This window comes from Desmodus rotundus, chromosome 5 (genome assembly GCF_022682495.2).
Source record: "Desmodus rotundus isolate HL8 chromosome 5, HLdesRot8A.1, whole genome shotgun sequence".
In the NCBI taxonomy this organism is placed as follows: domain Eukaryota; kingdom Metazoa; phylum Chordata; class Mammalia; order Chiroptera; family Phyllostomidae; genus Desmodus; species Desmodus rotundus.
In genome coordinates this window covers 60479541-60498362 of record NC_071391.1, presented here as the reverse complement: position 1 = coordinate 60498362, position 18822 = coordinate 60479541, and the positions used below count along the sequence as shown (strand labels likewise).

At 37.4% G+C, this 18822-nt stretch overlaps 1 protein-coding gene across 1 annotated transcript in view; it reads right to left on the bottom strand.

The window, feature by feature from the left end:
- FOLH1 (folate hydrolase 1) overlaps nucleotides 1-18822 on the bottom strand; it is a 53071-nt gene that overhangs the window by 5274 nt on the left and 28975 nt on the right. The window contains exons 8-17 of the mRNA XM_053924985.1: nucleotides 18388-18486; nucleotides 18002-18087; nucleotides 16405-16524; nucleotides 14332-14414; nucleotides 12847-12910; nucleotides 11009-11076; nucleotides 8532-8623; nucleotides 6421-6511; nucleotides 2920-3184; nucleotides 2562-2643 (exon numbers count right to left, since the gene is read on the bottom strand). Of these exons, the coding sequence (XP_053780960.1) occupies nucleotides 2562-2643; nucleotides 2920-3184; nucleotides 6421-6511; nucleotides 8532-8623; nucleotides 11009-11076; nucleotides 12847-12910; nucleotides 14332-14414; nucleotides 16405-16524; nucleotides 18002-18087; nucleotides 18388-18486 (1050 nt within the window). The remainder of the gene's footprint in view (nucleotides 1-2561; nucleotides 2644-2919; nucleotides 3185-6420; nucleotides 6512-8531; nucleotides 8624-11008; nucleotides 11077-12846; nucleotides 12911-14331; nucleotides 14415-16404; nucleotides 16525-18001; nucleotides 18088-18387; nucleotides 18487-18822) is intronic.

Sequence of the window (18822 nt, the reverse complement as noted above, 5' to 3'; positions counted from 1 at the left end):
ATTAAGCAAACAACTAGAACAGGAGCAGATTCACAGAAATAACAATCATATGGAGAATTATCAGGGGGAGGGGGAGAAGGGAGAATGGGGGAGGAAGACACAGAGAATAAGAAGCATAAATGGTAGGTATAAAATAGACAGGGGGAGGTCAAGGACAGTACAGGAAATGGAGAAGCCAAAGAACTTATATGTATAACCCATGGACATGAACTAAAAGGGGGAATGCTGATGGGAGGGGGGTTCAGGGCAGAGGGGAATGAAAGGGAGAAAAAAAATGGGACAACTGTAATAGCATAATCAATAAAATATACTTTAGAAAAAAAATGATGTGGGAAGGGTAATTAAAAAAAACAAAGAAAATTATTCAAGAAACAGAAATATAGTAAAGTGTAAGAACTAAGTGATGGCTCTTAAAACTTCAGCAATATGTAATTCTATTTTTCAAAAGGTTAAAATAAGTCACAATGCTCCAGTGAACAGCCTGTAGCAATGGGTACAATAAAATTTAATAGCAATTAATTTGATGCACAAATAGATAAAATTTTCATTTGTATTTTTGTTTATTAATGAATTTGAATATTTTTATATCTATTTCTGTACAGATGGTATCCTCTTTTAAATTTGTTTGTTTTGTCTGCTGCCAGTATTTCCAATTTTGTTCTTTTGGATTTTCTTAGAGTTTTCAAAAGGAATTTTTTATAATGTGTATATGAAGCAGGAGATAGCATAGGAAGAACTCTGAGGCTGCACTGCTGTTGCTGGCCAGCATCTAGAGTCCTGGTTGCCAAGCAATGCCTTTTAGCACTAGGTAGAATAGATAGCAATCCAAGGCAGGGAGGTAGGGGAAGACCTGTGCCATTAATTCAGCAGTCCTGAGCCTGGTTTGATAAGATTGCCAGGCATTCCGAACAACACAAGCAAAGACAGTACAGGAGGAGAGAAGAGTCCTTGAGACAGGACTTCTGTGAGCATCTGTGACAATCGTACTAAGATCTCCAGGTATCCTGCACTTCCCAAAGCCTAGAACGTAGAAGGGAAGGCCTTTAAATTCTATGTACCATTTCCACTGTCTAGAAAAGAACCCTCACACATACCTACGTTTGGGTAGTCATGTCCCCCTAGGGGAAGCTGGCACCACTTTTACCCACCAGCCAGTATGTAACTCCCTCATCCCTATCCTACCAACTATGTAAGTCCTCAGAATAAAGGACCCGAGGCCTCTTGTCACCCTTGCTCTTGCCATCCCTGCTTTTGCCTTTCTCCCCAGCCTTGGCAAGGCCTGCTCTCTTCCACTAGAACGTATCACTAATGAACCCTACTTGCACACTAACAGACTTGCTGATCTGTAATTCTTTACTGCATCAGCAAGAAGAACCAGGTTTCCCCTGTTAACATATAGCCCCCTTTCCAAATTTGGTGCAAAAGAGGCATCCCTGGCTTTTGCCTGGGAGAGGAATAGAAGTCTTCCTGAGGATACTGAGAGTTCTCCCATCCCCCCTCCCCCCACCACCAATCCTCCGGGCATTAATTAGGAGACAGGTTGTCCCACAGGGACTTCGGAAGAGGTTTCCCACTCTTTTATCTTTGTTATTGATAATTAATTTTCATGTTATTTACCACTGCAATATTCTCAAATCTGATTGTAGTGTCATTTCCCTGTTGCTTCTAAACTTGGAATTTCACTTCTAAGAAATTTCAATTTTTAGTAAAGAATTCCACACCTGTTACCTATGTTTGCATAAAATATGAAGTGAGACTCTGAACTCATTTATTAATTAGTTGCTAAAAAAGTTTATACAACAATATTTTTGAATACATCTTTCTTTCCCCATTGATTTTATGTATCCTTCATTACAAATAGATCCTTATATATAATTACTTTATTTTGGACCTTCTGCTCTTATCTTTCTATCTATTCTTGCATCAGTCCCTGAGGATTTGATATTTATGTGAGCATATGTTTCATATAAAGTAGACGTTCACCCTCAAAATTCTACTTTAAAAAAATTCCTTAATATTCTCATATTATTTTTCTCCCATCTTAAACATCTGTTCAAATTATGTTTGGTTTTTGTGACTTTATACACAATTAATCGTAAAACAATGGGTTTACAATAATTGTTATTCCAGATAAATAGAATTTTTCTAGGTGGAAGTGGGAAAAAAGAACTCTTTGCGGAGGTAATGACATGAAGAAGAGGGAGGAAGAACATGTGTTTAGGGAATAGGGGAGTTTGGTGGGAGCATGATGGACAGATACTGAAAGAACAGGAGATAAAACTGGATAAGGCTTCAGTCACGCAGTAGAGGACCTTCAATGTTAAGGGGGGATTTCGTATTGATGAGTGGTAGTAAAGAAGGGACGAGCCTTTCCCAGCAGGAGAGTGCCCAGTCAGAACGTCAGAAGCAGGCCTTTGAGAGATACAGCAGCCCTGTATGCACTAGAGTGGAGGGACAGAAGGAGCAAAAAACTTGCAAAGATATTTCAACAGAGATGTCAATATGCATTTCTTTTTTACTTATATAATAAATAGAAGTAAACTTATATATGTAGAACATACTTGCTTTTATCCAAGTTTTGGAGTCTCTCATTGAACTTAGAAGCAATTTCTGTAAAGTTCTTCACTGCAGAAAATAGTGAATCTGAAAGAGAAATCAGTATCTAAATGGTGTTGTTTCAGCTTCAGCAAAGAGAACAATATAGGAAGTTGTTCTCCTTTGTATTTTATAAGGTATTTATGTTTTATATATTACAACATGAACATGAGTGAAACAAAAAATACATTTGTAGACATAAACAAAATATTTAATCATATGGAATAGCAATAAATAATAAATGGACCCAAAGTAGGTCACCATATTTTAGGAATTAATAAAAACATACAGATAATGAATTGAGAAAGAGGAAGTGTAACGTACCAAATGACACACTGTATGTTTTCATTTCTTCTGGATATTTCATTGAAATATTGTAGATATTGTCAGCATACTTTCTTAAAACCACAGCATAATCTCGACAGTCAAAGGGGAGCACTATGGAATTGGCTAGTTCAAATATCATCCCTCCTCGAACCTGGGCCACAGTATGGTGATACTTAAAAGTTGGATCATAAAACTTTTCCACCAATTCATATGTTTCATAAACACTGTGATACAGTGGAAAACTGCCAGATTTGTATATTTCCTACAAAAAAAAGCAAAGAACAATAGGTATCCCTTATAAGATAGCTTATAATATAATACATAATGCCATATTTACTATTAATATTAGTGAGACTATTCTGGTTAGTAATGAATAAAGGAAAGTATTTAAGTACCTGTATAAGCCACTTACTAAAGGGTTAATATAATATTAAAACCTGCCCTGAGTTTTTACCAATTAAAAAACATGTATATGTAACATCAATGATATTATAAAAATTATCTTGGAAAGACCTAACAGTCTTGCCTTTAAGAGTACAGGAGATGTGGAAATATTTCTGGAACAATGAAAGAATATGTTGCATTTGAGTAAAAAACTTAAAAAGACAGGATGGGTATAACCAATATTATAAAGGGTAATGTTGCAAATTACTTAATGACTGAAATTCCATGAATGAACAACTCCCTAACAAGCAGTGTGCTGAAGAGTCAAGAGCCTGAGCAGCGAGGGTTTCAGGGGTGGACCTGAAACCTCACTAAGGAGAGAGAAGGGATGCTAGGACAGTTTAAGAAACCAAGACACACATCAAAGGCAAGAGGCAAAAACTTTTTTCAAACTGTGAATTGCCGATTCATGTCTTTTCCCCATTTTTTAGCTGCATATTTTTTTTTATTGATATAGAAGAATACTTGATATATGTATGTTAAAAAGACTAAGACTCTGGAATCAGCCTGTCAGAATTTGAATGCAAACTTAGGACTTAATACCAAATAACTTGAGGTGGTTAGTAACGCAAAGGTTATTAACCTTTCTTTGCTGAAGTATTCTAGAAGGTAAAATGTAGATAATATTAAAATCTACCCTTATTACTACCCTATCTAATCTTGTCTAATCTCCTACTCCAATGGTAGGAGATTATTAAAGATTTCTTTTCTGGAGAGAACAACTAGTCTAAGAGAAAAGACCAATAAATTCTAAATGGTGGTTTTCTCCCAATGAAGCAACTGGAACAGACATTATTGATCACTCTCCTGGGAAGATTCCCAAAAGTGCCACCCTTGCATACAGGGTTTCAGTCAGCTTCTCATGGTCTCACTCCTAAGTAGCACAGATTGCTAAAAATGACCAGGCATTGAGAGTTAACTTGAAAGATAAAGACCAAGCACACAAACTAAAATAAAATCAACTCCCAGTAAGAAGGTAATGAAATAGAGGGGATCCTACAGCCAAGATTGTTCTGCCCAACAAACACATCGTTTAGAACCAAGGGGCAGATAAAGAGCTTCCTAGACAAGAGAAAACTAAAGGAGTTTCATCACCAAACCATTATTATATGAAAGGTTAAAGGGACTTATTTAAGAAAAAGAAGATCAAAATTATGAACAATAAAAATGGCCAAAATATATACCTATCAACAATTGAATCTAAAAAACAAACTAAGCAAACAAGAAGAACAGAGACAGAATCAGAGATACAGAGAGCATTTTGATGGTTGCCAGATGGGAGTGGGGTGTGGGGAAATGGGTGAAGAGGTGAGTGGATTAAGAAGTACAAATAGGTAGTTACTGAGTAGCCATGGGGATGTAAAGTACAGCATAGGAAATGGAGTAGCCAAAGAAACTATACACATGACCCATGGACATTAACAATGGTATGAGGATTGCTTGAGGTAGTGGGGGGTACTGGGTGGAGCCGGGCAAAACAGAACAATAAAAGAAATTCAATAAAAAATTAATGACAGAGTTGAGAAAAATATTCCGGAAAGTAGAAAAAGACAGATAGAAGCAAAAGAGAAAAGACAAATACATCAAAAAAGATCCTCAAATGCTAAATTAATAATAGTTCAAGAATGAGAAAAAAGGGAATAAATAATAAAAGACAAGATATTTTCTCCAACTGCAAGACACAGCTTTCCAGGCCAAAGGACCCATTATGTGCACAGCCCAGTGTATGGAAAAAATGGCACAAGCAAGGTTAAAGAGAAGATGCTAAAATCTTCCTTTAAAATATATCAGAGACAAAGGAATTGGGATCAAATGGTTCCAAAATCTCAACAGCAATCTCTGAAGACTGGAAAACAATAAAGCCATGAGATCAAAATTCTGAAGGTACAGATTTTCAACCAAAAGTTTTGTGCACAGCCAAACTATGGAAGAATTGTATGTGGAATACATAACATTCTCAGACATGCAACGTCTTTAGCTTTCATACACCTTTTTCAAGAAGTTCCTGAAGGATGTGCTCCAAAAAAAGTACGGAGTTTACAAGCAATAGGAAGACACAACATCCAGAAAGCAGAAGGTCCAGTACAGGAGAGAAATGAAGGTACTCTCAGGTTTCTCAGTGAAGGAAAATTTCACAGGCCAGAGCTCAACCACAGGCAGCGAGAACAGCCCAAGAACCCAGAGGAGCCGAAGAAGAGCCCTCACGGGGACGATGAAATCTGCCACATCACCTGATGCGTCTGAATAGATGAAGAGTTTGTGGTAAGTTAGTTAAGGATACATGGACAAAAAAATAGTGTTCTGATCAACAAGTGTAGTTCAACTATATATGGAGACATGTGATAAGGGTTAAGTATTCGGGGGTTGAAAGAAGAAGCAATATAAGAAAACTGAATGCCTATCTTCTCTAGGAAGAAGTAAATGAATTCGTAAAACTGATTAATTGAAAGAATTTTAATCTGCTGAACAGAATCAAACGTGGGACAAGATGAAAGTGGGGTAAGGGACCACTCTTCATTATAAATTCTAGTACTATGTGACATTTTGTGAACTATATACCTGTGTTACTTTGATAAAAGTAAAAACTGTAAAATTGTCACTATCATCAGCAACAATAAAAAATGACTTGTGTATCTGTTCATTATTTATAACACCATTTGTTATTATAACATTCATGTTTAATGACTGGAGATATAATCAGATAAAATTCAAGTATTTGCAGGTCTTGATAAGATTGATTTTGAATTACAATGGGTAGAGAGGAGTCAAAGACAATTCCTACATTTCTAGTTTAAATAACTGGGTGAATACAATACCATTAAATGAAGCAGAAAATTTATTTAAGGGAGTATGGGGAAGTTCAAGTCACAAGGCTAAGGATCCCAGATGCAGCAACTGTCCCCGTGGTAGCACCACCTCAGCCATTGAGACTTCTCCCTTCTGCTTCAATTCCTCTATTCCTGTAGTGCTTCAGTCACTTTTCTTGATTCAGAATGATTTGTTTAGCTAAAATATATTCATAAATACTCTCCAAGTACTGATAGATACACTTACCCAATCATTAGTATATCGTGCTCTGCCTGAAGCAATCCCGAGTCTTTGGAAGAACACCTCAAAATCATTACCAGATCCCAACTTGCTAATCCTTTTAGGGATAAAACTCAAGATTATTTGAGTAATCATTTCATCAAGTACAGATTAAAGACAATCAAACTCCATTCTTACTATTGTTAATACAATTTTTTGATGTATCACCTTAGACAAGCAGAAAATAATTGAGAAAAATATCAGTTCTGATCACAAAATACCTACTGTGAGAATATTTTGGGTATGGTGACCATTGCTTTTTTGTGTTTGTGTTCCCGGACCCAATTCCAATGAGCAGAGTGGGATTCTTCCCACACCAACCGCAAGCAACTATTCAGGAAACCAACCAGGTGTCCTACAATTCAACTCAACACTGACACTGTATTCCTGGAGACAGCATTAGATTCCACAGGTCAAGGGCTCATTCTCACAGGACTGTCCCCTGTGAAACATTTTACATACTAGATCACTGGGTTATTATAGAAGGATATATATAAAATCAGAAATAGCCAGAGGGAAGAGGTGCATAGGGCAAGGTATCAGGACAGGACACCGAGGTTCTAGTCTCTCCCTCTCCCTGAATCTCCACATGTTCAACTACCTGAAGCTCTCTGAACCAAGTCCTTTTGGGATTTTGTGGAGGCTTCATTACATAGGCAAGATCAATTAAATCACTGGCCATTGGTGATTTATTCAACCTCTAGCTCCTTTACTATCCCTGGACTGAAAGTTTCAACCCCTCTAATCATGTGGTTGGTTCTCCAGGTAACCAGCCCTCATTCTTCGATGTTTTCCAAATGGCACTAATTAACATAACAAGAAACACCTATGCAGCTCTCTCAGCTCAGGAAATACGTGGGTTTTAAAAGCTCAGTGCCAGAAGTGGGGCTATCTCTTATTGTAAATCACAGTATAACAACTCTATGTCACTTTTTAAAAAAGATTCATAAATAGTAATTCCCTTCATCAACTTATTTATGTTTGTTGTATATGAAACAGTTAAAATATACAGACATATATATGTCTGTATATATCAGACATATACAGTTGTATATGTCTGATTACTTGCAAAATGAAGACATTTTGCAAGTAATCAGACATAAAATTTTAAATTATTCATATTGTTGATATCTACAATCTTAAACTACTGGGACATGTATTCCTCCCCTCGCTTGTGGGCTTGGAGAAGAAAACTTCCATTTCATGTGAACTCTGAGAAGGAATCTTTCTTGTGAGATGGACTCCTTATGGTCAACCCAGGGCCCAAATCTGATAACCAAAGCCTAGCGGCCATTTGCCAGCAGGCGCCCCTCATGTACTCTGTTCACCTCGAAGAACCTCAGACTAAATTCCTGTTTCCTGCACTATGCTGGTCTAGTTTACTTTGTCTGACTCAAACATTGCAGGGCAACTCTGGGTCCTCTTCTACATATGATTGAGACCTACTCTGTCCAATCAGAATCGCACAATTTGGATACCTCATTTACATAAAAGATACTGAGTTGAGAAGCTAGGTGGGAACTTTTATTGTAAAAGGTGGCTTCCACTTGACATGCGGTGGGGGTGGTGCAGACCCAATTTAGGTTTCTACCCGATCTATGTCTCCAGGGCTACAGATCCTTTGTATTAAAATAAATGCTTTGTGTTTTCTATTGCAGTCTAAAGTTAATTTTGATTTACACAACCAAAACTGAAATAGTGTCTATATTTTTCTTAGAGTAGCTAAAATATTTGTTAATTGTATGATGTTCAGAGAAAAGAAAATTTATAGAGTGACCAGCGGACAGAAATATGGGGGGCAATTACTTTCCACCATTGCAACCTTTGACTTGTGGACCGCGTGCTCACATTACCGTTCAGAAGAGAAGCACTTTGTGATGGCCTACACTCGATTTAACTTCCAAACACGTAGTAACTTTTTATTTGTGAAGCTCAGCATCACTTTTCCTTGATCAGATATTAGACAATTTTGAACAATTAAATTTTTATTATTAAAGATTAAAAGAAGTTACCCTTTTCTTTCCAACACAATCCCATGCTAAATTCAGGAGAGAGTTTTGTCTGTCTGCTTTGCTTACCTGGGCATGCCATCAAACACTGGGGAAGGGCTTTTTTTATTCCAGCTCTCATAGAGAGATTTGCCTTCAAAGCCTTCATCAGGACTCGGGAGCTACACAAGTTGAAAGAGAGAAAGAGAGAGAGAGAGGGAGAGAGAGAATACTTATAAATCAAATGTTTTAAAATCTAAAAGTCCATTAACTAAGAAATGAATAGCTAAACTATATTCAGCAAAACAAGGGAACAATTCATACATTAGCGGTCATTAACACTTACAATAGTCAGTGTCTGACAATATGGGGAAATGCTCATGTTGTTTATTATGTATAAGTTTAATTACCATAAAAATTACATGGGAGGAATGGAAAAGAGGCTACACCAAATTATACCAAGCCATTGTATTCAAAGGAATGGTTATAGTACAAAATTTTTTGATGTATTTTTCTTAGTTAAGGGAGACTGCTCTCAAAAACATTATTTCTCCTCCTCTTATTAAAAAAAAAAAAAGGAAAAGAAGGAAGCTAGGTAAGGGAAGGTATTCCTTTTAATATTTCTTCTTTGGCAGTAAGGTTGCTAAAGTCTTTAAATAATACATAATCAAACAAGTGCATTAACATTTTAATTAATTGAATATTTATTTTAATTGTATTAAGTACTGGACTTTAAATACATTTTCTGGTTTTACAGATGAGCAAACTAGGAGAATAAAATATGACCTGCTGTTGGATTCTAGACTCAGAGCATTAGATGTTATACCAAAAACACTTAGCAAATAAACTTTAACTAATGTTCCATTCCCCATAGGTGATTGAACAACATATGGTATAGAATGTTTTTATTTTACAATTCATAAAAGTCCTATGTTCTATTTTTTCAACAAATTAAAATTTAAAAAGCCTATCAAGTGCCTATGCTTTTTAAGACTTTTTTGAACGCCAGGGATACAAAGTTCAGTAAGATGCATTTCCTACTCATTTCAAACCCTCCGTAGTGGGCACTGTAGGTGAAGTGTGGGACTCGGTGGTGTGACAGAGGCATGTACACAGGTCAGTGGGGACACACAAAAACTCGCATAAGTGTGGGGGAAAGAAGTTATACTAACATCTTCGCTTGTAAAATACGACCAAATACAGAAACAAAATAATTTTACTCCAGCTTATAGATTTACACAAAACTTTGGTAGAAGGGACAGTATCATTCCATTTATTCTAAGGAATGCAAATTTGGAATAGTGTAAAAATATATGACTAAGTTCTCAGTTTATCACTAAAAATTGATATGCTGCAATTCACTCTCCCAAAACAAACAAAACCGAAAAACATCAAGCATCACATAATTTCAGACCTGACCTAGAGAACTGTGTTTTTGCAGCTGTCCCAGGGTGCCACCTGCCCAGTAAACAAATATAACCACCCAGTTTCCTTAGCATTTACCTGAAGTTACAAGTGTGGTGAGAACTCTCTGGAATACCCTCTTTCTGATATTTAAATTTTTACATATTTCATGGAAATTGATAAAACTGCAGGAAAATGATAGAACTCTTAAGTAACAACACAAATAAATATTTTTCAAATTAATTGTTTCTATTCCCATGGGACAAGTTAAGTTATAAGATTAAATTCCATGCTTTTGAAACTAGAGCTTAGTGATATTTAAGTCTTACTTAAAATCCCTATTTGAAGGGAAATATGTTTTTCTGGCTAATTACAATTCAATTGGTAATCCTATTAAATAGGCAAGTCTTTATTTTCTTTCCAATACAAATCAGGTAATTAGAAGTAATAAGAAAAATCTGCCACGCCAAAAACCTTATACATTATAATTAATTTTAGGAACAGAGGATTTATGGGGCAGGAGAACCAAAGTGAAGAGTTGCCTGTCAGTCCTTTAGGAATTCAAGCATCACCTCTCCTCCAAGTTCGGTACCTCGAGCTGCTATCAGAATTGATGACTTTAGTGGTCAGCCCAGCCCAGTAGGGCTCAGTGGTTGGAGCCCAGGTCAGGAAGTCAGGAAAGAGGGTAGGTATATGGCCTCACCTAGCCTCCGCCCCAGCAGCCAGCACCTGGTGTATTTTTAATCACACCCTTTCTCAATCAGTTAGAAACTTTACGTCTTCCTACATCCTGAGTTACTTGATATCATTCATTATATTAAGGAATATAAAGCAGCTTTAAAATGAAGGAATTAAACCACAGGTCTAAGTCCTGGTTTGGCTGCTGGATAAGTTGTGTAACTTTAGTGGCTACTGCATTTTAAGCTCCAGCTTTCTCATTTTCAAGTGGGGATGTAGACACATTGCCTCGGGGTGGTGTGGGGAGATACAGGATCATGTGTGTAAACGTATTATTAGACGTAATGCCCTATGGAGAAGATATTTGCTAGACGAAGAAAAGACAACTTATAAAACAACACAGATGCTTAGCATATTAATGGAATCTCAAGCTAAAGGCATTTGCAGAACTCAGATTTTCTAAAATTGTATGTAATCATTTGTACCTCCTTTGTTAGGTTGTATACCAAGCTGTACATCAGTGGGGTGCAATCAACTCTCAGAGTGTAGTTTCCTGAAAGATAAAGAGAGGATAGATTATTTTTCATTTCTTCATTTGACTCTTTCATTCAAAGACCACTTACAACTCTTTAGCCAGCATGATCCTTTCAAAGCCCGACTCTGACCAAAACTATCCAAGGCCTGGTCCTCACCATGGCAACTCAGCGCTGTAGATGAAAGCACCTGAGGCCACCCCTCCAAACTTTCGCCTCCCACTCTGCCACACAGACTCCTTCTGGGGTCTTTGTACACACAGTTCCCTCAGCCTGAACAGGGCGCTGCACCACAGCTGCGTGGCTTACTCTCCCACTTCACTTAGACCTCTGGTCTGCTGCCACGTTCTCTGAGAGGCTTTCTCTGAATGAGCAAGACAAGATGCAGACCGTTTAGCTGTAATATTACATCAAAAACCTGTACGTGGTAGTGAGAGGCGACAGAATGTAGTGGTTAGAAGGATAAAGTTGAAACAGGTCAGTTTGACTGGAGTCTCAGCTATACCCTTTACAATCTGGGTGATCTTGCAAAGTTACTTAGTCCCTCGGAACCTGAGTTCCCTCTTCTGTACTCGAGAGAGGAGAATACTTACCTCACAGGGTTATTGTGAGTACATATTAAATAAACTTTTCTACGTAAAGCACTTAGGATAGCTACCCTGCCAATTCGTGTGAGCTAAATTCTACATACGTGTGTGCCCTTTGTTCCTGATCCTGAGTACATGGGGAGACAAGGCAGCATTTTAAAACAGGGAGTCACGTGATCAGCAAAAACCAATGATTTAAAAACATATTAAAAAACATATTTTATTATCATGAGATGATAATAAAAAAGTTAAAAAAACACATTCAAAATCAATTCTTAAAAAAACTAGCAGTAAAAAGAATTTTATTCTATTTTTAAAGAATATATGGGGTATTTATTTGCACAGAGGTGAAGTGTCACATCTTATTACGTGTTTTTAAGTAAGGGTAACGATCACACAAACTGACAAGTTTGAACATTCACTCTGTGCGAGGCACAGGTCTGGCAGTTTTGCAAATATTAACTACTCTTGCCCTTACAAGAGCCTTTGAGTTGTTCTTAGGAACTCCATGTAGAGGTGAGGCAACTAAGACACAGAAAGTAAGTAACAATCGGAGGTCACCCAACACAACTAGGAAGTGGCAGTGACAGGAATAAGGCCAGGCCCTTGGCCAGGAACCTAAGCTAAGGAGGAAAGAACAGCTGAAGTGCACCGCACAAACCAACCTAGGAGGCAATGGGAATGTAATCAACGGTATTGTCGTAACTGTGTATGGTGTCAGGTGGGTACTAGATTTATTGGGGGGGTCACTTAGTAAGTTATATAAATGTCTAGTCACTATGCTGTACACCTGAAACTAACAATATTGTCAGCTGTAAATGAAAAAAATATTTAAATAAACATCCATTAGTCTTTTGTTTTGGGGGAACAAAAAAAATCATCCTTTTTTTTGTTACCTCATTTTAAAATCATTGAAATCTTTAGTTCCATGATTTGCTTATTCATTGAGCAGATATTTATTGAATTCCTACCATATATCTACAAGGCAACCTGCCAGATGAAACAAAGCAGAGAGCAGCTTTCTCAAATTAGCATTCTGGGGCTCACAGCTGCTGTGAGTCAGGGGCAGGGGCCTGATACAGCAGCAGCGGATTCTGAACCACAGGCCAATCAATTTCCCTTCCTTATTAGTGCCTGATTTATGAACTACACTGCTCCCACTACCATGACCGCATCTTTTCCTGTGGGACTGACGGTATTCACCTTCCATAGAAGAATCGGCATTAACGTAAGCCACACCGCGCTCCTGAAGGAGTCTGGAATTCTCCTACAATATGAGAGAAACAAAAGCGTAAACATACAGCCATAACCTCTCCCCCCAAAATGCACATCTACATTAATTGTGTGCAGATTTGTGAATTAAACTGGCCCAAATTAGCCACAAATTTGAAATATAAGATTTCAAAATTATTTGTTTAAAAGAATTTTTTAAAAATTTGGTAAGGATAACAAGTAAGGCATTTTTAAGACTAAAGTGTGAAAATAAAACTGTCTGCATTTTTAATTTGTTAAAAGGAAAGGAAGTTGATTACTTAACCATTCTATAGGTTATCTATTTCTTAACATGAATGACCTAAGGGATCCTTTCAGTGGAAATATTCTCATGGATATCTCATTACTTAGGTACAGGATCTTGGCTGATTCACAGGGAATGAGTTATTTCAAATATACCAGTTAAAAATAAGTGAATTTCAATATCTGCATACCCCGAAACATGAAGTTCTCCAGTAGGATGCCACCACCTACTGGTCAACATTACTCATTGCAGTTTCCAAACAAAAGGAAGGGTGTAGCAAAGGTTTTTTGAGACATTAAGTGTATTCTGAATCTCAAACTTGCCACCTAAACATCATGACTATAAGAAAGAAAATAGCAGAAAACTATGCCACTCTAGGTGACAAAAACAGTTTGAAAGAGACAAATCACAACCTCAACATATTGAGGCTCTTCCTGATGCCAGCATAAATGTTTTTGTCTACAGAAGCACTGCTTTTTTTTCCCCCCAAAGAAAATTGAAGGTTACAGGGCTTCTCATAATTTCTGGAGTATAATAGCTCAATAAATATTTGCTGCATGACTGCTAGTTAATGGAATGTGTGTTAACTTTGAATATATTTACTTTACAGCTAATGCCTCTATTACACAAAGCCAAAAATACATGCAGGTAACATTACTTTCCAAGGCGCTTAGTAAAGGTTCTGTTGTGGGGCTTTATGTCTCACTGTTAGCATAATTTAATTTAGACTAGGTCATTATGATATAAGGAAGATAACTGCGAAAAGTATACCTTACTGCACAAGCTCGGGCAGTATTTAAATGTGGTTAGCTTGAGGAACCAGTTTGGAAAGGTAATAGAAACGTCATATCTTATTTTGCTGTTTGGTTTCTAGTGAATTTAATTACTTCCTATCACACTCTCAGAAGATGAAGTAAAGTTATTTTGACAATTGTCATTAACTGTCTCTAAAATGTTCAAATAGAACTTGTTCTTTAGTGACAAATGTATTGTTTGTCACTGTAGGTATTTTTTGTTGATTTTTTTGACAAGGATATGTTGCTTCAGATCTTCTGAAAAAAACTTTGAATATCTTCTCCCTGGATTCACTTATTATTTTTACATCCTTGAGAATTAAGTCCGAACTGCTTTCTCATTATAAAAATATTTATTGTAGCAAATGATCAACTAACCTCCGCCCACTCAGTAGAACCAAGGAGCCCAAATTCTTCTGCATCCCAGCTTGCAAAAAAAATTGTTCTTCTAGGCCGCCATCCTAAAATGTATGTATACACACGTAAATGCTGGGGAAGTGCACAACATATCCAAGACATTGCCAAGCCCAACAGAAACCACAACAAACAAAATCATGGATTGTTTAGGTTTGGAATGATTGGCTATGCATAGGAAACCATCTGCGACCTGCAGCTGCCTAGGGCAGAAGAAGAGAGCGCTAGATGTGGTCTGTGTTCTGAGAGCAGATAAAACAGAGAAAATCCTTGACGACTCTTCCGTGTTGTTCTGGCATCACAGGACTGTTCAGTGTCAGCTGGTTGTATGACATCACTCAACTCTCTGCCAGGATTAGTCAACAGAAGCTCAGTTAATGTCTGCAGTTACTGAAAACTACATGATTCAATGGGGAGGTCGTATGGCTCGGAGTCAAGAACACTGGCCTTGAGGTTAAAGAAAGATCTTACTTTAAACCCTGGTTCTTTCACTTACTTGCGATGTGACCAAAGGAAAGTTATTCACACTTATTAAGCCTCTGTTTCTTCATCTGTACACTAGGAATAACAAAGTAAAGATACTACTCGATGGAAGGATTAAATGGAATAATATCCAGAAATGTAGCACGTTATAAGTGCTCCAAAAACTGTAAGTTGCCTTTATTTTAGTAACTATTTCATCTGTGCTTATTAAGAATGTGGATCCCTATACCTTTCGAGTACAGCGTTTAATTTTTGTCAGGTTTGTTGACAGTATTATTCAAATTTCCTTTAATTTTTATTCATCTTTGCATTCTTTGGCATGCTCTAGAACTGTCTCAGTGATGTTTTGTACTTACCACGAGGAATCTTCTTACAAAAATCATGAAAATTTTTGTAATAATATTAAACACTATGGAATTCATAAATTATGTAAATTCAGGTTTCAGTAGCTTTTCTTTCTAAAAATATAACATAGCTGAAAAAAATAAGCATCTTTACACTTTACTTAAAGAGAGGCATCGTGGTTTTGGGAACTGGTAGCTGGAAATTTGAATTTAAGGCCTGGTTCTTTGACTTTGCCATGCATTAGCTACATAATGTTGAGTGAAGTACTTGATTGTGTAAATCTTGGTCAGCTTTTTTGTAAAATGAGAACAGAAATATCCAGGTAAACTTTTCTCTGGTTGTTATGAGTTCAAAATAGATAGCACATGCGAAAACATCATTTCTCTGAGAAAATAAGTACCATGCAAACTTAAAATATTTTTTTACCATTTTTTTATTGTTGCTAAAAAATATATGAACCACATTCACAGTCCCTAGACTTTTTGTTTGCAGGGTCAGTAAACAAAATGGACTTTCTGCTTTCATTGCATAATAATTATTTTAAAAAGCAACTATTGGAACTAAATTTTATTTGTGCTTTTATACGAAGATTCTAAAATGACCGAAGCAATGGTGCTAAGAGTATAAACCTAAATTCCGGAGAACAGTCAAAAGTTGGGGGTTTGAGAGTGCAGACACTGAAGTTTTGACAGTACCCTATTGGGCAAGAGGACCGGTGTTTTTTTCAATAAGCTCTGCTCTCCCCAGTTACTTAGTACACTTGACCTCACGTATGAGGCTGGAAGAGCCTGAGGAATTTCTGCTCACAGTTCTCAGACCAGGAAGCTTTGGCTTACGACCTAATTCTAGTGTGTACCCTTCAGTGAGGAAACCCATTTCCTTCTTCTTAGTTGCAAAGAGTGACCACTAACAGTGTAATTCCTTTATTTCAATACAGTCTAATATATAAATGTTAATCAAGTGAATATTACTATATAAATGCAAAATGAAAACCCAATATAATTAGCTAACCAACAGGATAGCCACAGTTTATTGAAAGCTATTCTATGCTACTACTAAGTACTTTGTGCTGCTCAGGTGACATAGTTTGCATGTATCCTCTCGGTTCACCCTTCACACAACCTATGAGGTGCCATGTTTACACTCACTTAAGAGAGAACTAAACTGAGACTCAGAGAAGTAGGTCTTTTTCCTCTCTGTTTAAATTACCTTCTTTTTTCAGAATTCCGAAACTCCTCACAATTTCATGAACAACAGCTGCTCCACTCTGAGGGTCAATGCCACCAAACACCCATGAGTCACGGTGACCTCCAAGGATGACATACCTGTCTAGAAAGCAATATGGCAAAATTTACTTGTCATTCCAGGTCAATACCATAGCACATTGCAAATGACTCAGGAGCATCGAAACACACAGCATGCAAGTCAGAGGAAGCCCTGGACAGGTGGCTCAGTCGGTCGGAGGGCCGCGCTGATGCGACAAGGTCTGACCCCTCGTCAGGCCCCAGACAAGAACCAACCAATGAACGCATAAATCAGTGAACAACATAATGACGTTTCTCTCTCTTTCTAAAATAAAATTTTAAAATAAAAAGACTCAAAGGAAGATAGTTAGTTTCCTGAAGAGTAGTGTAAATACATTATGTATTTTGTTCTGATTTTGATGTACAAAGGCAATAAAAAAGTCATAAGCAAATGATTAGTATTACAGTGATTATAAGTATATACATAATGATAATTGCGTATAAAATTAACCTAGTCACATCTTTATATAATTTCTTATTAATCCTCTCTACCTACTTAGCACTGTTTCCAGAATGTTCAGATTAAGAGAACACAGTGGCCACATATCAAGTTCTCCTCTTTCTATTCCTTCTATTCCTTTTCAAGATACAGGTCAAGGATTTTCCCCCTTTATGGACTGCTCCTAGTTTCCATAGAGAGAGGGAATTGCTTCCCTACCCAGCATTCAGGGCACTCTGTTGAGATCTGAGAAAGCATTTACCTCCCTTAGATGTATGGCTCCCCTCCCAACCGTGAGCGCCTTATCCCCAGACGGCGTCCTTCTTGACCCTGGCAGCCCCGGTGCTGAGCACAGAGCTGGCACAGACTAGGTGCTCAGAAGATGCAACAAAGAGCCAGTTGCACAGTGTTTCACTTGCACTGGAAGAACATCAACACTCTCGATCACTACAGGAAAGCGCTGGCTTGCTTGTAAGAAAGATAGACAGTTTAATTGGATCTGTTTTGGTAAAAATATATAACCAAATAATTTCCAAGGAACTGGAATATAATAAAGACTCTTTAGGAGATGTATTAATCTCCAGATCATATGAAATCCTATGGAAATCATGTGTTTATATATTTCATCGACTTCAACAAAAATCTATGTAAAAATGATTAATTCAAGGTTATCTTAATTTTCTGAATGCTGTCTTTTATATAGATATGTATAGTTATCATGGAGATATTTTCCCCATGCAAAACTATGTAGTAAACAAATCCATAAAACTCAAGAAAATACCTAAAATCCACCTCCCCCTGCCCTACCTACCTGGACCCTCTAAGTAAAGCGTGCACACTCTGTCACCAACCTTGGCCATCTGACCAGCCTAGCGTCACCAGTTACTTTTCTTTCTTTACGGTACATATCACAATACAAAATCACCTCGCGTTTATGTATTTTGTCTTTATGTAAGTTCCATTAGGGCACAAAGTTGCTTTGCTTTGCTCGCCTGATGGCCCCAGGGCTCAGAGCAGTACCGGGCCCAGAAGCATTGGGTGTGATGTGTGCGGATGAGCTTACCTGGTTCCACTGCTCCTCGGAGAGTTCCGATCACATTGTAAATTCTTGTCACCTTGTTGTTGGAATGGATGTGCATCTTGACTTTTCTAATGCACACATAATGAACACATTCAAAACGTGCTGGTTAACAGATCACAGCCCACAGTTTTTAAATCTTACATCACTGTTTAAAAGATTTCTAAAGGTACGCAGGCAAAGATTACATTTTCCCAACCGTCCAATTATAATGATGTACGTATAATCTCCTCTTCAACCTGTGATTTTGTTTCCTGCTGGTACCAGATAGTTTTTACTTTTTCAGGCACCCTCTATAACTGCTTTTGAATTTAAATTTTTTTAAAAAGGCTTCCTTCACCTAAAAAGAGTTAAACTAAAAAGTCTCTTACTGTGCAGAAAAATTTCCGGTAAAGCCAGGTCCGACATTGTAGGGCACTTTGAGACTTCCTTTCCAGCTGCTATCTGGAGGTGCTGCTCCACCCATGTTTCTGTTGAACATGGAAAGTGTTATTAGCTGAAGGAAGCCATGAAGTTACAAGAGAAAATGTCAATGAACTTGCTTTCTTGAGTGTCTGTTGGTAGTAGCTTCTATGAGTCAGCAATAGTGCAAAGTGCTTTGCACGTGAAATGCCATTTAAATCCTTACTACAGCTCCTATGAAGCCAGTGCTATCACCCCCACTTCACAGATGGGGAGCATGTGCTTAGAGGGACGAGGTAACGTGGCAAAGTCATGCAGCCAGTAAGTGGTATAGCTGAGATTCAGACCTTTGTGAAGAATTCAATCCCTGTTACCAGTTTCCAATAGTAAATCATGTGAAAAGT